We start from the raw sequence: 13,967 nt of genomic DNA, 5'->3' as shown, positions 1-13,967 counted from the left end.
ATCCGGACCTAGCTGACCATTTCCAAGGATTTGCAAAGGACTTATATATTGACATTTTGTCCAATACAATGCAATTCACAGATGATGATCTGGATATAGATATGCATATAGAACAACCTGTAGTTGAAGACTTCTTCTAGATACCTTGTTGACGCTCACTACGGACGTATTTTTAATAGTCATTTTGGTGGTACTTCTAATTGTATTGTATATATGTGTCACCTAGCAAGGAACTAACAATAACCTCATAGTTGACTAAATTTTGTTCATAGTGATAAACCAAAGTCAATATGACATAAATGGGAGATTTGGAAAGGTCTTGTAGTGAAACCTAGCCACACATCTCTCGAAAATGTGATATGAACCTTATAAACCCTGACAAATAGGAATCACGACTCATGATGAAAGTGTGCAACATCTGCAAAGTGTAAAACTGATATATTAGTTGTGCTCACAGTCAAGAGGGGGGTTTGTACTTCTTTGTGTTTAATTGTGCTCAAGATGGTTGGTTTTAGTTTGATGGTGGTTTGCTCACATAGATTTACGAGGGTTTGGTTTTGGTTGAGCTGCTGGTTTCACATCTAGTAAATAGTTACTAAGAACTTGGAGTAAAAAATAGGACATGTTGTTTAAGTGTGTGTTAAACCCAAAAGTCCTCCTATTTTGGCCTCATGCTATATTTTTACCACACTTTATTCAAAGTACAATTTGTTATACTCACCCCTCCTTTGCCCCCTACTAACGCCCCAAAGGACAAGATGGACCTTGTTGAAGATGACAACTTTGACCTAGATGCTCCATTCTAGGCCGGTCTATCTCCGGTCAGCTGCCTAGAGAGATGGAGTCCCGTTTCGCTGAAGAGTTGATATATGTATTTTCTTTCTTTCAAACAAACAAGTCATTTCTTAACAAATTTTAACGATTATATAACAACATTGGCCAGATTCACTATTGAAGTTGTAACATGTATGAGTAAATTGATCCTAGCATATATGTGATTCATATTTGGATTTATTTCTAAAACCGGATGTGACAATATATGAAGGCATCAAAGTTCGGTCTTCTTTTATCATCCAAAATTTGATTGGTTGAGAATTTTAAGGAAGTCGGACAACACCGCAGAAGATGTCAATCCCATCTAGGTGACTGATATGTAAGTCATGGAATATCTACTAGAAGATCCTTGAACCGGCTTAGAGCAAAATCTGCACAAAAGAAGGAGATTCCCTTGGACCAGTAAGGCTAGGATCACAGTCTAATGATAGGGTTTCTTTATATCTTTCACCAAATCAGCACTTCAATTTTTCTCCACCACCTTGTGGAACTCGTCTGCTCAAATTGGATCTCAACCATCCCGTAAGCCACCATAATAGATCTATATGGTCTAGGTTAAACTAGATGAATATTTATTAGCCATCATTCTATGGTCAACACCACCAAAGTACACTATGCTGATGCAAATATAAGAAATATTTTTTATTAGCGATACGGTCCATATTTATCCATAAATTTCTAATAGATATCTCTTAAAATTACTAGCTAATCCTATTATTACTAAGGGAGGGTTTTTTTTCCAGCCTTCATGTTAATCTTCATCAGATGAACTAGAAAAATAGATAAATCCTAAAAATTCTCACAAAAATCAGAAATATCTAGCGATCAATCAGATATACTCTAATCATTATAGTCATTGGATATATTATTTTAAAAAAATTAGCCACCTATGCTATTTTGAAAATAGCCTAAAGTGGCACCCTAAATTTATATCTAAATTCCTCACCTGTGTGATTATAAAAATAACATAAAGTAATCCTCTAATCTTCATATAAATTACTCAACTATGCCATTATAAAAAAAATAATCTTGAATAATCCTACAAATTTGCATATAAATAACCTAAATCTTCCATCATTAAAAATAATCTAAATTAACCCATTAATCTGCATTGAAACTACCTACATCTATCACTATAAAAGAAAATATCCCAAAATACACCACTATATGAATTTAAGTTACCTATTTGTGCCATTGTTAATATCGAACACATTAATTTAAGTTATGCATGCATGATGTGTGTATCACCCGAGAGACTATGTACACATGTACAGAAGAAGAGACAAGAGTATTGACTTCCATAGTAAACATATAGCTCAAACCAAAGGTCTAGTTAAACACATGTCAAACACATATGAAGGTACGACGCAAAGTGAAAAAGTTACAAATTTGGATGAAAAAAGTGTATAGCGTAATTGTTAACTAAAATCTATCACAACTGGATAATGATAAGTCTGTATTCATATGAGTATTGTGTTATAATATTTAGCAAATGAGAGAGACAGAGAGAGAGTAACGTAAGCAATTTTGATTATTATCTACTACTCATGATTTTTTTCATGAAATTCTAATACTGATATCTCTCAAAATTAGTAGATTAGATGAATGTAACCTAAAGTAACCCCTAAATATGCATTGAAATTACCTCATCTATCATTATAAAAATTTATCAAAACATACAACAATATATGATTCTTAATTACTTATTTCTTCCATTGTTAATATGGAAAATACTAACTTAAGGTACACATTTATATCATGTGTGTTACCATGAAGACTATGCATACATGTATGGTAGAAGTGATGACAATATTGATTTGCATGTGAAACACATAACTCAAACTATAGGTTCAATTAATTAAACACATATCAAACATATATGAAGGTGTGATGCGAAGTGAAAATAATATGCGGATGAACTAGAGTATAGAGCAATTATTGTTAACTAAAATCTTTGCTACACTGGATAAAGAAAAGTACATAATTATATGAGTATTGTGTTAGGATATGCACAAATAAGAGAGAGCCAGAAAATTTTATGACTAACTAGCTTAGATAATTTTAATAAATTTCTAAAACTTATGTTTGTCAAAAATTATTAGCCCATGCGGTAGCACAGGTTGATGGATTAGTTTTATTGAACACAAAATTGAACATGTGTACAGCCAACCGTCGCATATGTGGTAGATTTTCTTACTAGTCCAATTTGACTCTATTACTTACTTTTTTCTGAAACATCAATTTGACTATACTACTATTCCAGCAGACTCAAGAAAACCAGCCTTCCAAACTTTTAATTATACAGGGGCATTTATATGTACCTTAAGACCAACAATGCTCAAAACTCCAAGGTTTACCAAAAATCCAAGAAGCTTCCAAATCAACTCGATAGCATGTGGTTGCACATCTTTGTTGCCTTGTCGCAACGTTGGGTAGGTATTTTCTCACGTGTTCCAATACATTGTAGGCAGCGGCAGAGCTAGAGAAAAATTGAGGGGTGCGGTACTTCATAGGAATAGAAAATATGTTTGATTTTCAAGCAAATAAGATCAAAGTTTAAGGGTAATAGCTAATTTTTTGAATTTTTTGTGGGTGCGTCCGCACCCACAACTCATAACCTGGCTCCACCCCTGATTGTAGGTATAACGTACCTTTTTCTGGCTTTACTTAACTTTTTGTTACTGCTGAAGGGACAGGATAACTGCTCATTGTGACATCCATGTATGTTTATGTAAGTCTATCATGTTAATTTTTAGGATATTGACAAGTATTTTAATGTTGCACTCACGTGCAGGCAGCACATCCAGTTAAGCTTGTCTTCAGAAAAATGTAGACCTCACTTCAACCATCCGGGACCCTAAATTTCTCTTGAGTTGATAAGTTCGATTGAGTACATGTATGTATACTACCAATAGCTATTGCTTAAGTACAAACTTCAATTTTTCCTTTATCTAAAAAGATAAAATGGACAGTCTGAATTTGCTGCTTACTGTTACTATTTGCATTCTTTCGCGCTAATCGTAGTTGAAATTATATGTTTGATCATCAGTTTAATTTCAAAGGAGGCATCACAGCTTGCTCTTACCACAAACCGGCGGTGATGGTTGAAAATCACAACCGGTTCTAACGACGCAGCCAATGTTCTGGTTGTGTCGCTGTTGAGAACTGGAGTGATGCAGCTATCACGACCGGTTCAGTGTGAACCGGTTGTGACGTGCCGGTAATGAAGCCTGGATCTATGGTATCCGGCTTATTTGAAAGGTTGACCACCCACATCGCAGCATGAAGATGGCAATTTTGTACTCATTTCATTTGTTTCAGATAATTCATACTAACTTGTAAGACATGTCAGGAACATACGTAGTTTTATTTCCGTGAGCCATGTATACTATGTAACAGATTGGCAGAGATGAAAAATGCACAACAAAGTGTGGTACAACCAATGCGAATCAAAAGAATGGATGGAACGACAAAAACCAAGCTTATGGCTCAACTTGATCTATGAACGTGTGTGTGTTGAATTGGCTGGGCCCGCACGGCCTCTTCTTCTTCTACCTGCTCTGGTCCATTGCTGCAAGAGCACGGCGGCCTGCTTAGTATAGGCGGTGGTTGATGACGCTGCACTTCTTCCTGATCTCGCCCTTGCTCCCCGCCGGCATGGGCAGCTTGCTGAGCTTGACCAGCGAGTCGGCGAAGTCCTCGTCCCAGAGCGTGCCGTTCTCGGCGTACTCCTTGACGTGGCCGAACGCCTCCTTGTGCGTCAGCAGCGTCCAGTCGGAGTGGAAGGTGACGATCTTGGCGAGGTTGTTGTGGTAGTACGAGTTGTCAAGGAAGTCGGGGATCTTGCGCACCCTGCTGGTGAACCCCGGCATGTACCTCGCCACGACGTCGTAGTCCTCGTCGCGTACGTTGTTGTCCACGGGCGGGTTGGAGCCCTGGGGGCACTTGTACTTGAGGAGCTCGCGGTAGGCCTGGGTGATCTGGTCAGCGGGCTCGGAGAGGCGGCCGGCGAAGGACGAGCAGTGGCCCTGGCCGATAGAGTGCGCGCCGGAGAGGATGACGAGCTCCTCGACGGTGAAGTTCTTCCTGGCGAAGTTGGCGATGAGCTTCTGCACGTCATCGGCGGAGTCCGGGAGCTCGGCCTGGGCCTCCTCGGCCTTGGAGACGAAGCCGTCGAGGCGGCCGGCGGGGACGTCGAAGTGGACGTGGCCGTTGCTGAGGATGCTGGCCGCGTCGCGGGCGGCGTAGATGAGGAGGTCGGAGCAGGAGACGACGCCGGGGCACCTGTCCTCGACGGCGGCCTTGATCTCCTCCAGGAGGTCGAAGGCGGCGAGGCCGATGTTCACCGGCGCCTCCTTCTCCGGGTGCGGGTTGTCGTAGGACGCGTCCAGGAGGACAGAGCCATCGCACCCCTGCATACAAGTAAAAACTCATTAACTTTAATGTTTGTTCAGTTTAATTACCGTCCAGTAGTTACTGGGTAACGTACTAGTACATTTCACCGCACATAATTAAGCTAGGTTATGTTATTAGGTGAATTGACAATGCATGAAACTGTATTATGCATGTGTGCTTACCCTGACGAAGCAGTCATGGAAGAGGAGGCGGATGAGCGCGGCGCCGGTGCGGCGGTTGGCCTTGAGCGCCCTGATGACGTGCCACTTGACGACGTTCTCCAGGCCCTTGCATTTCTTGCCGTAGTACCCGACCTGCAGCTCGCCGGCCTGCGCCGACGGCGCGGCGGCGAGGAGCACCGCCGCCTGGACGGCCACAAGGGCGCAGAGCAAAGCCGCAGAGAGCTTCATGTTTCCCAATAAGCTTGACCACCAGCTAGATAGGCCCGTAGCTAGCTGATTGATCCTGGTGCTAGCTCTGTATGTTCTGCTCTGGCCTCTGGGGCTGGGCCTGCAGGAGTTTATATAGCTGGTTTTGTCCTGTAGTTTAACTGTTAATGATTGGGTGTGTGTGCCACCGATAATGAGAGCGCAACGAGCAAGGGAACGTGGCCGCCTTGCGACCTTGCTGAATCATAATGCGTCCATGATCTCATTAGCTCCATGATACAGTCCGCACTTAAAAGGTGCTGCTGCTGACCTGGTTAAACGTGGAATTATATGCTGATGATACAGCCAATTAGGGTTGTTGTTTGTTCCAGCACTCGAGAAGCTCCAAAGCAAGGCGCATCCTCTCCGGCCCTAACCATTTCTAAAACTAAAAGGCTAGCTGTTTGGGTATAGATGACGTTTATATCTTGCCACTGCATGTACTAGTGGTGGTGATACATATATCTCGACATGAGTAGATTGTGTTTCACAATCAGACGGTTAACATCGATGTGATGCATGCATAAAAGGCATTCATGTGCATACAATGATGTCGTGCTGCTCAGGGTTTTGAGCCCTTAATTTGTTACATTTATCACTTGGATAGAGACTCTCTCACACACACATGGGTGACGGACGGGACGTGTGAAACAGCTTAGCCATACCAGCAACGGTTGTATAGTTGTGTGTGGTCGTATGAATTGGTAGAGGTTTCGATTACGGCGGGCCCTCCCATCATTTGTGCGCGCATCCGAAGGCACCTAACGTTCAACAACCCTAGGGCAGAGTACGTGTACTTGCTCATAATCAATTCCAGGGAGAAACGAAGAAGGCTAGGCCGTGTGTTGGTGCGTTGCTACCAAGTGAATATAATCATCGTCGGTCAGCAGGCCAGGACGCACGCTACTACCACGGGTAGTCACATCCCAGTTTGTTAGCTGGTAGGTCCATCATCGATCCGGCCGTGATGCGTGGACACACGACACGGCCGATGACCTCGTGGTCCTCGCAAGAGGCCAAGTGCTTTGGCTATCCACGGTGCCAGCACGGCCTCATCGTCATCTCAGCACTTGAGCAACGTTGTGAGATGGCAATCCGGGGAGGTCTGCAGTTTGTTGGGAGCACGGTTGCACCAACTCCGATGATCCTTTCTGCTTGTAGGAACTTGTCGGATATATTGGGTAAATGCCTGCAGCACCACCGTATGTATCTTAACGAATTGGCTCTTCAGGATTAATTACGATACAACAACACCCCGGACAAATACTGATATCAATTGTCTTTTTGATCAAGTCGGTTGCGGTAGCTGATTTTGCAAGAAATTAAATGCCCCTTCTGACCCGGAATGGAAGTATGTTAGAAGTTAGAACATCGATACGATGTCCAGCAGTGCACTTTGACCAATAGTAATATTTTATTTTTAAACAGAAAGAGTTTTACATTATGAAAATATGTACCATGACGAATCTAGTAACTACATATATATATATATATATATTAGTTATTTATGGTTAATGAAATTTTACACAGTCATACTAATGACTACTAATATGATCTTTTGTAAGGTAACTTGGATTCTGCTTATACATAAGCAAGATCTAAGTCACAATACAAGGAGCAAATCTGTTTTTTTATTGCTATTTGCCAACAGTCCTGGTGATCAGCCACCTTACAAAAGGAGGACGACGGTGAACTTCAATCTTCTCAACATCAGTCCTTGCATAATCCCTGTAACTATCCTAATTATTTCTCCAAGTATTCTGCTCCCTTTTTGTCACAAGAGTGCCAAGTGTACACTATGTCGGGGGATTTGTCTAGTTTCCTACAGTAACTAGAGTAGCCGACAAATTGCTGTCCACCTTTAAGAGCAGGAGAGCAGCCTGCACTCAAAAGGAAGTAGTCTATTCTTTTCATTTTAATCTTGTTAACGAGTGGGATGAGTTGCTGCAACGCTTTGTTTGAAAAGGTCGGTCTGCTCTTAGACCGAACAAGTTTAATCTAAAACCCAGCTTCCTTTGAAAAGGTACGCTCATAGACTGAAAATCATCTTCTGAACTTGTTTTTTTTCTTATGTAAGGACCCAGCTGGCTGGAGCCTGGAGCCGCATCTTTTGTGATGTGTTTGTTTTGACAATTCTTTATGCATGTGTGACTAGGAAAGGTCTAGTAAAATCCAGTTGTGTTCATCTGTCCCCTTAAAAATAAAAAGAGAGAGCATATACCTCTATATTTGAACAATTACAAGTTTAAAGTAAATAATCTAAATCTGACAAATATATAGTCTCCATCTGTCCCCCATTATTTCAGAGAAAACATGTATAGCAGATTCCCAGCTAGCAGTGATCTTTGAAAATTCAGCTAGTATTAACCCAATAATAAGAAGTTCTCCCGGCGCGTATAAAAACTTAAACGTCTTGGAGTCTCCCCCCTAGCTTGATCCTCGATCGTGACAGACACGGGCGCCTCTTCCCTTCCACAAAGCTTCCAAAGAAACGTTCCCTCGAGCGAGGACGACAACCATAAACAATTCACAAATGGCGCCGACAGGTCACCAGTCTTCACGAGCGATTTATCTAAAGATATAGGCATATATAGCCCAACTACCACAAGCTGATGCACCCCTAGTTTAGCTGTCTGGTCCAAGTGGCGTATCTGCTTTATTCCCCTACTTGTTCATAATAAACAAATTGTTGTCTGTTTTCTATTGTTCAGCTTCTTATCCATGAAACGACTCGAGCTGTAGCAACAGCCTACCTATTCTACTACCCCTGCACATGCTCCAAGCTCCGGCCGGTCCCTCTAGGGAAAGAGCGAGGACGCATGTGCAGGCCACACTTGTGTTTGATCTGCTCCCATTTTAATAGGAAAAAACTAAGCTTTGTTTGAGCCGGGGATCATGGGTATGGTTCCATGGACAAGTCGGCCACACGCATGGGCGCGCAACAGCTAGCTAGTAGAGGACGCCCCCGGTTTGGTTGTTTTAAAAATGGGTGACCTGGGTGCTTACGAAACCGGCCGGGTATAGCTAGCTAGCTCGCTCCAAGGTGTACTCCTCTCTGTGTATGATTTGCACGATCGATGTACGTGTGTCTGATGAACTGCGTCGCACATGAAGAAGGATGGTATACATGTGTAGTAGTTGATGATCGCCATTCTGTTCAGGGTATATACTAGTATATGTATACGATAATTTCCACACGGTTGTTGATGTTGATACGGAAAGAACTCTCTCGATCGACAAAATATTAATTAGAGCACAATGAGTTTACCAAAGTGCAGAATCCTCATTATCATAGTGAAGCTAGAAATGAAATATGTAACTCAAGTTGATTAGAATTTAGAACAACAAGGGAGCAGAACCTCAAAAGAAAATAAAATAAAACGGTTGCGCGTGGACTTGATCCCACAGCTAACTGCACGAGCACTAGGTTGTTCGTGAACAGCATTACCTGCGAGCATTTTCCTCACTGGAATTAAAAATCTGCAGAAATGATCATTACTCCTTCTCTGGTCAATGCATGCACCGTACTTTCATCATGTAAAAACATCTCCTTTTTTTCCACTGAAACTAATCAAAATTAAATCGGCAGAAACGATTGCTCGGTTCCCTGGCCGGTCAATGGGCGAGCTATAGCTTGCAAGCACGTAAGGTTTGGTGCACGGCCCCATTCCTTCAATCAATGGATCCATTGATCCGTCACTCGCATGGGTACTTTCTTTCCCCGTGTGTCATCTCTGCACGAAAAAGTCCCCTCGCTTGAACTGCAAGCACACGGGATCGATCATGCATATCGACCGATTGGCACACACGGGATTGTGCCAACAAGGAAGGTCCATGGCGGCCTGCCTGCCGTGGATCGATCCGTCGGCGTCTTCTTTAATTTTGAACTGTTATTTTGTTTCTGGAAAAATAAACTATATATGAAGTCAGTGTCAGCATCGATCGTTAGTCGATGCTGGTCCCAATTAAATGTGGAGTACTATGGCCTCGCCGACAGTCTTGCTTGGGGTTACTTTTAGTTTCCTTTTCGTGCATGAATCCGACGTTTTAACAGCTGATGGATCGTTGAGGTCAGATGAGACGAGCTCTGGGCACGCACCACAATACAGGGCATATATGTTAAATATAATTCGACATTTGCTTACCTTTTCTTCTCCTTTCAAGTGCCAAAATTTGAGTTTTGCTGCTGACTATTATTATTTCTTTAGAATATATCAATTTCTATTCATCTTAATGTTAATAATTGAAGCTTTCTTTTGGATCTCATGAGACACGCTGTAAAAATAGATAAATCCAAGAGATTTTCAAAAGAAATCAGAAACATCCGACCATCAATGTAGCATGGTCAATAGATCTATTATGTTTTATGAAAAGTTACCCACCTCTCACTAGTATAAGCAATCTACACGGTAAGCATCTAAGGTTATGATTGGTTGGTTGCACTAGTGTTTGGTTGGTTGGGTGACTTAAGATAGCCAAGTATATCCTTTTTACCTTGTGCAGCCTGTATAGTGGGGAATGAAACTTATTTGCATTTCCAGGAAGCCAGGCTAGAGGGTTACTTTTGCATTCTGGAGCCCGACTAAAGAGAACCAAACATACCTAACTTGCACTCCGCAAGCCTGGCTAGGGGTTTATGCACCCAACCAATCACAACCTAAATCTGTATGTAAATTGTAGACCTCTGCTGTTATGAAAAATAATCTAAAGTAACCCCTAATCTTCATCGAAATTATCTACATATATCATTATTATATGAAAGCACACAATTTATGATTCAAAATTGCCTATATCTACCATTATTAATATAGGAAATATTAAATTATGGTATACGTGCATGATGTTTCAGCGTATAAAACAAATATACATGTATGGAAGAAGCAATGAGAATAAAAAATTCCATTTTAAACACATAGCTCTAACTAAGGGTTCAGTTGGATGCATATCAAATACATATAGGGATGTGATGTAAAGTGAAAAAAAACTATGAACATGAATGAAAAGAATATACATACTCATTGGTAACTAATGTCTACCACAACCTGATAAAGATAAGTCGGTATCTGTGAGTGTTGTGTCGGAATATTTAAAAAAGAGACTAACGTAAATAATTTTCGTTATTAGCTATGTGTCCCAATAACTAATATTTCATAAATTTCTAATACTTATCTCTTAAAATCATTTGTCCGGACGGGAGTATAGGTTGATAGACTAGTTCAACATACTAAGATATCTTTTTCAATACAATAAAACTAGACACTAATCAACTATCCATCAAGTGGTTGCTCATCCATTAGGCGCTTTTTCTTATTGTTTGCTTCACTTTTCATAGGGTCCTTGACTAACTAGCAACAAAATCCTAGTTTGTCAATTGCTTGATTTTTGTTGAAAAACAATAATAATATATTTCAATTCCCAATCGGGTGGCTCATGACCACCTTCTGTACCATAGGAATAGGAATCGTACAGCCCATTGAAGCCCAACAGTGCACGGGCCCAATCGGATAACAGCAAGCGCAGTACCAGGCCTTTGATCCTTGCTGCTACGCTCCTGTCATCAGAGGCTGGCTCCGCCCTGAGCATGGTGCTTCGTATCTTGCTTACATATTGCAGATTGCTTTTCTGCTCTAATCCTTGTAAGATCAAATTCAACATTTTCACAAGACTGATTTAAAATTTTGAAGAAACTATTTATACTTTTATAAAAACTAATTCAACATTTGTAAAAGGATGAGATAGCATATTACAAATACTGAAATGACATATTAAAAAAATGATGAACTCGTATATTGAAATGTTGCAATAAATAATTCAAAATACCATACTGAACTTTATTTGTATTACTTGCAACAAATACTATATGGTCCAAACCAATTCTAAATAAGATGCATGTTCTAAGAGAAAATATCATTTATACCTTGGAATCTGTTTAGCTTCCCAAATCCATCTCCCTTAACTCGCGTTGGGCACGTGTCCATGCCGGGACTCCTTGTCTATCTTTGCAGAAGATGGTTAAGCTATGTAACTTTAAAATTGGCCTTAGGATTAACTAATCTCACTCACTTTGTTTATTTCTTTGTGCTCGATCGATGCTTATTAGTTGCAGTGGTGGCTTCCTGATTCAGGCTCGACCACTCATGTACCCCTATACCGCCATTGGGGCCCAGGCGCCCAGCAGCCTCCGCTCTAATCCTACAGTTCGACTAAATAACATCATGGAGCAGCTTCCATAATGCCATCTCCCATGACTAGAAGGTACTAAAACTGATGCTTCTCTAGAGGAAAACAAGCTCTGTTTTAGTACTGGAATTTGTTCTTAATTAGCCGGGTACAGTGACAACTGACACTTGTGTCCGACATGAAAAGTACCCTGAGCATTTTGCGTTTTTAGTTTGTTAGCTGCACTAGCTCGATAGGTTCAGAGACAACTATTAATGGGCCAGAATGTATTCGACGGCAAAAATAGGAAAAATTTAAAAATCCGCCAAAAAACCTGACGGAGGGAAAACAATCAACCGACATACAGAATTAAATCATTTCAATACAAACTGCAAATAGTGATAAATTGACTGCGCCACATAAAAATCCTTATTGTAACTACTTGGTTATTGGGTTTGGCTACTAGTTTGTGATGGAACAATGTTTTGCACAGAGAAGAGCATCATTGGGCTTCTAGAATTGGAAATGGGCTAGGAGCCCTATTTGAAATTTCTTTTGGGCTTCCGACCCGTCCAAAGCTCCATTAATCAGAGGCACTTACAGGCCATGCTGAATGAAATCATAACAGAAACAAGAATAAATAAAGCCCACACCAAACATCTATCAAAGAAAAAATTGACTGAAGAGGACAAAACAAAAAAAAAACAACATCCCACCAAATCACCAATTGGTGGGTTGGATGGGTTAAATTTAGGCAATACAGTAGGTTTCAACCCATTAGCGGGCTTTGCTCTAACCACATGCAAAACCGATGACCTCGATGACGCCTCATTTCACAACCGAGCACACACATACACAGTGTGCGCGGGTCAGCGAGCGCACCGGCGTGAGACAAGCATCTCGATCTCAGAAGCCCTATAAACTAAACCTCTTCCAGTGATGTTGACAAACAACCTGTAGGGTGTTCCATTCGATCAGGACAAAACATCTAACTTCTACTGCTCTCTCTGTTCCATAAAAAAAATGCAATCCTGCATTTGGAAAAAAATCTTACAAGGATCAATTCTAGAAACTGGATCTTAACTATCTGTATATTAGATTTAATTTGCATGTTAAAACTAACCGTGGCATAAAAAATAGGATATGAGAGTTTTTTCACCTTACTACTAACCGATCTAAAATAACTTAGAACTGCACTCTTCGTAGTGCGGAGCGGAGAAAGTACGTGTCAACCATTCAAAAGCACGACACACGTACAAGGGGACACGTGGAGAGTTCGACTACAATGGTGGGAGAGCTCTGGTGGGTTCCCGGCCCTGCTATGTCTGTGCTGCCCTCACTGTCGATGCCATTGTTCCCACGCTTTGGCATACCGGACGCGCACGCAGCTGCAATTGATGTCCATACCTCGTTGCGTTCGAACCAACCAAGGTGGTAGCGTGTGATCTGATAGCTCTGAGCGGCTCACTGTAGGCAATGGTGAGGGAATCACAAGTAGCACCGATGGCAGATGGATAAGTCACGGCTGCATCCGGTCCACATGTGGATGAAGATGGTGCTGACAGGTGGATCCTGGGCATCAATAGGAACAAAATAACCATTTTCTAGGATTGTCTAGCATCCAATGATGTCTTGTAGCTAAGATTGTCAGGAAGTCAGAGCATCCTGCATCAAATTTTTCACAAAAAAAAGGAGATTTTTTGCAACTATGGGATCGGACCTTGTATTTCTATTGTACAAAGACATTCATAATGTTTTAACCTATGCAAGAAGCACGAAATGAAATGGTCAAATGGTGTTTTACATTGCATATAGCAAATAACCACTTTTAAGAGCGTCCAACAACAAGCATCACTCTCCATGGTATACTCTAGCTAGGACAAGAAAATCAGAGTATCCTACAATAAATTTTGTCGCTCAAATATGTTTAATTTTCTCGGCCAACTATAGGCATTGTATTATCACTGAATACACCATATATATGATGGGATAGATCATTGTTTAAACAGAGCAATATCATATCATAGGACTCATTGCATGAAAGGATGATACTAACATATATGAATATGAGACAAATCATGCTTCATAAAGCAATTCCAACAGTAAAATCTGTCCTGGATGTATCTTGGCAAGATGTCCTAGATATGTCTT

General features: G+C 41.1%; 1 protein-coding gene across 1 annotated transcript; it reads right to left on the bottom strand.

Moving 5' to 3' along the window:
• Positions 1-4,166: 4,166 nt before the first annotated feature.
• Positions 4,167-5,720, bottom strand: LOC112891608 (peroxidase 2-like). The gene is made up of 2 exons (XM_025958512.1): positions 5,412-5,720; positions 4,167-5,246 (listed from the first exon to the last, which is right to left on the bottom strand). The coding sequence occupies exons 1-2, from the start codon at positions 5,637-5,639 to the stop codon at positions 4,428-4,430; spliced, it is 1,047 nt and encodes a 348-aa protein (XP_025814297.1). The 5' UTR covers positions 5,640-5,720; the 3' UTR covers positions 4,167-4,427.
• Positions 5,721-13,967: the final 8,247 nt, after the last annotated feature.

Source organism: Panicum hallii, chromosome 5, assembly GCF_002211085.1.
Source record: "Panicum hallii strain FIL2 chromosome 5, PHallii_v3.1, whole genome shotgun sequence".
Taxonomy (NCBI): Eukaryota; Viridiplantae; Streptophyta; class Magnoliopsida; order Poales; family Poaceae; genus Panicum; species Panicum hallii.
This window is presented reverse-complemented; position numbering and strand designations above follow the sequence as displayed.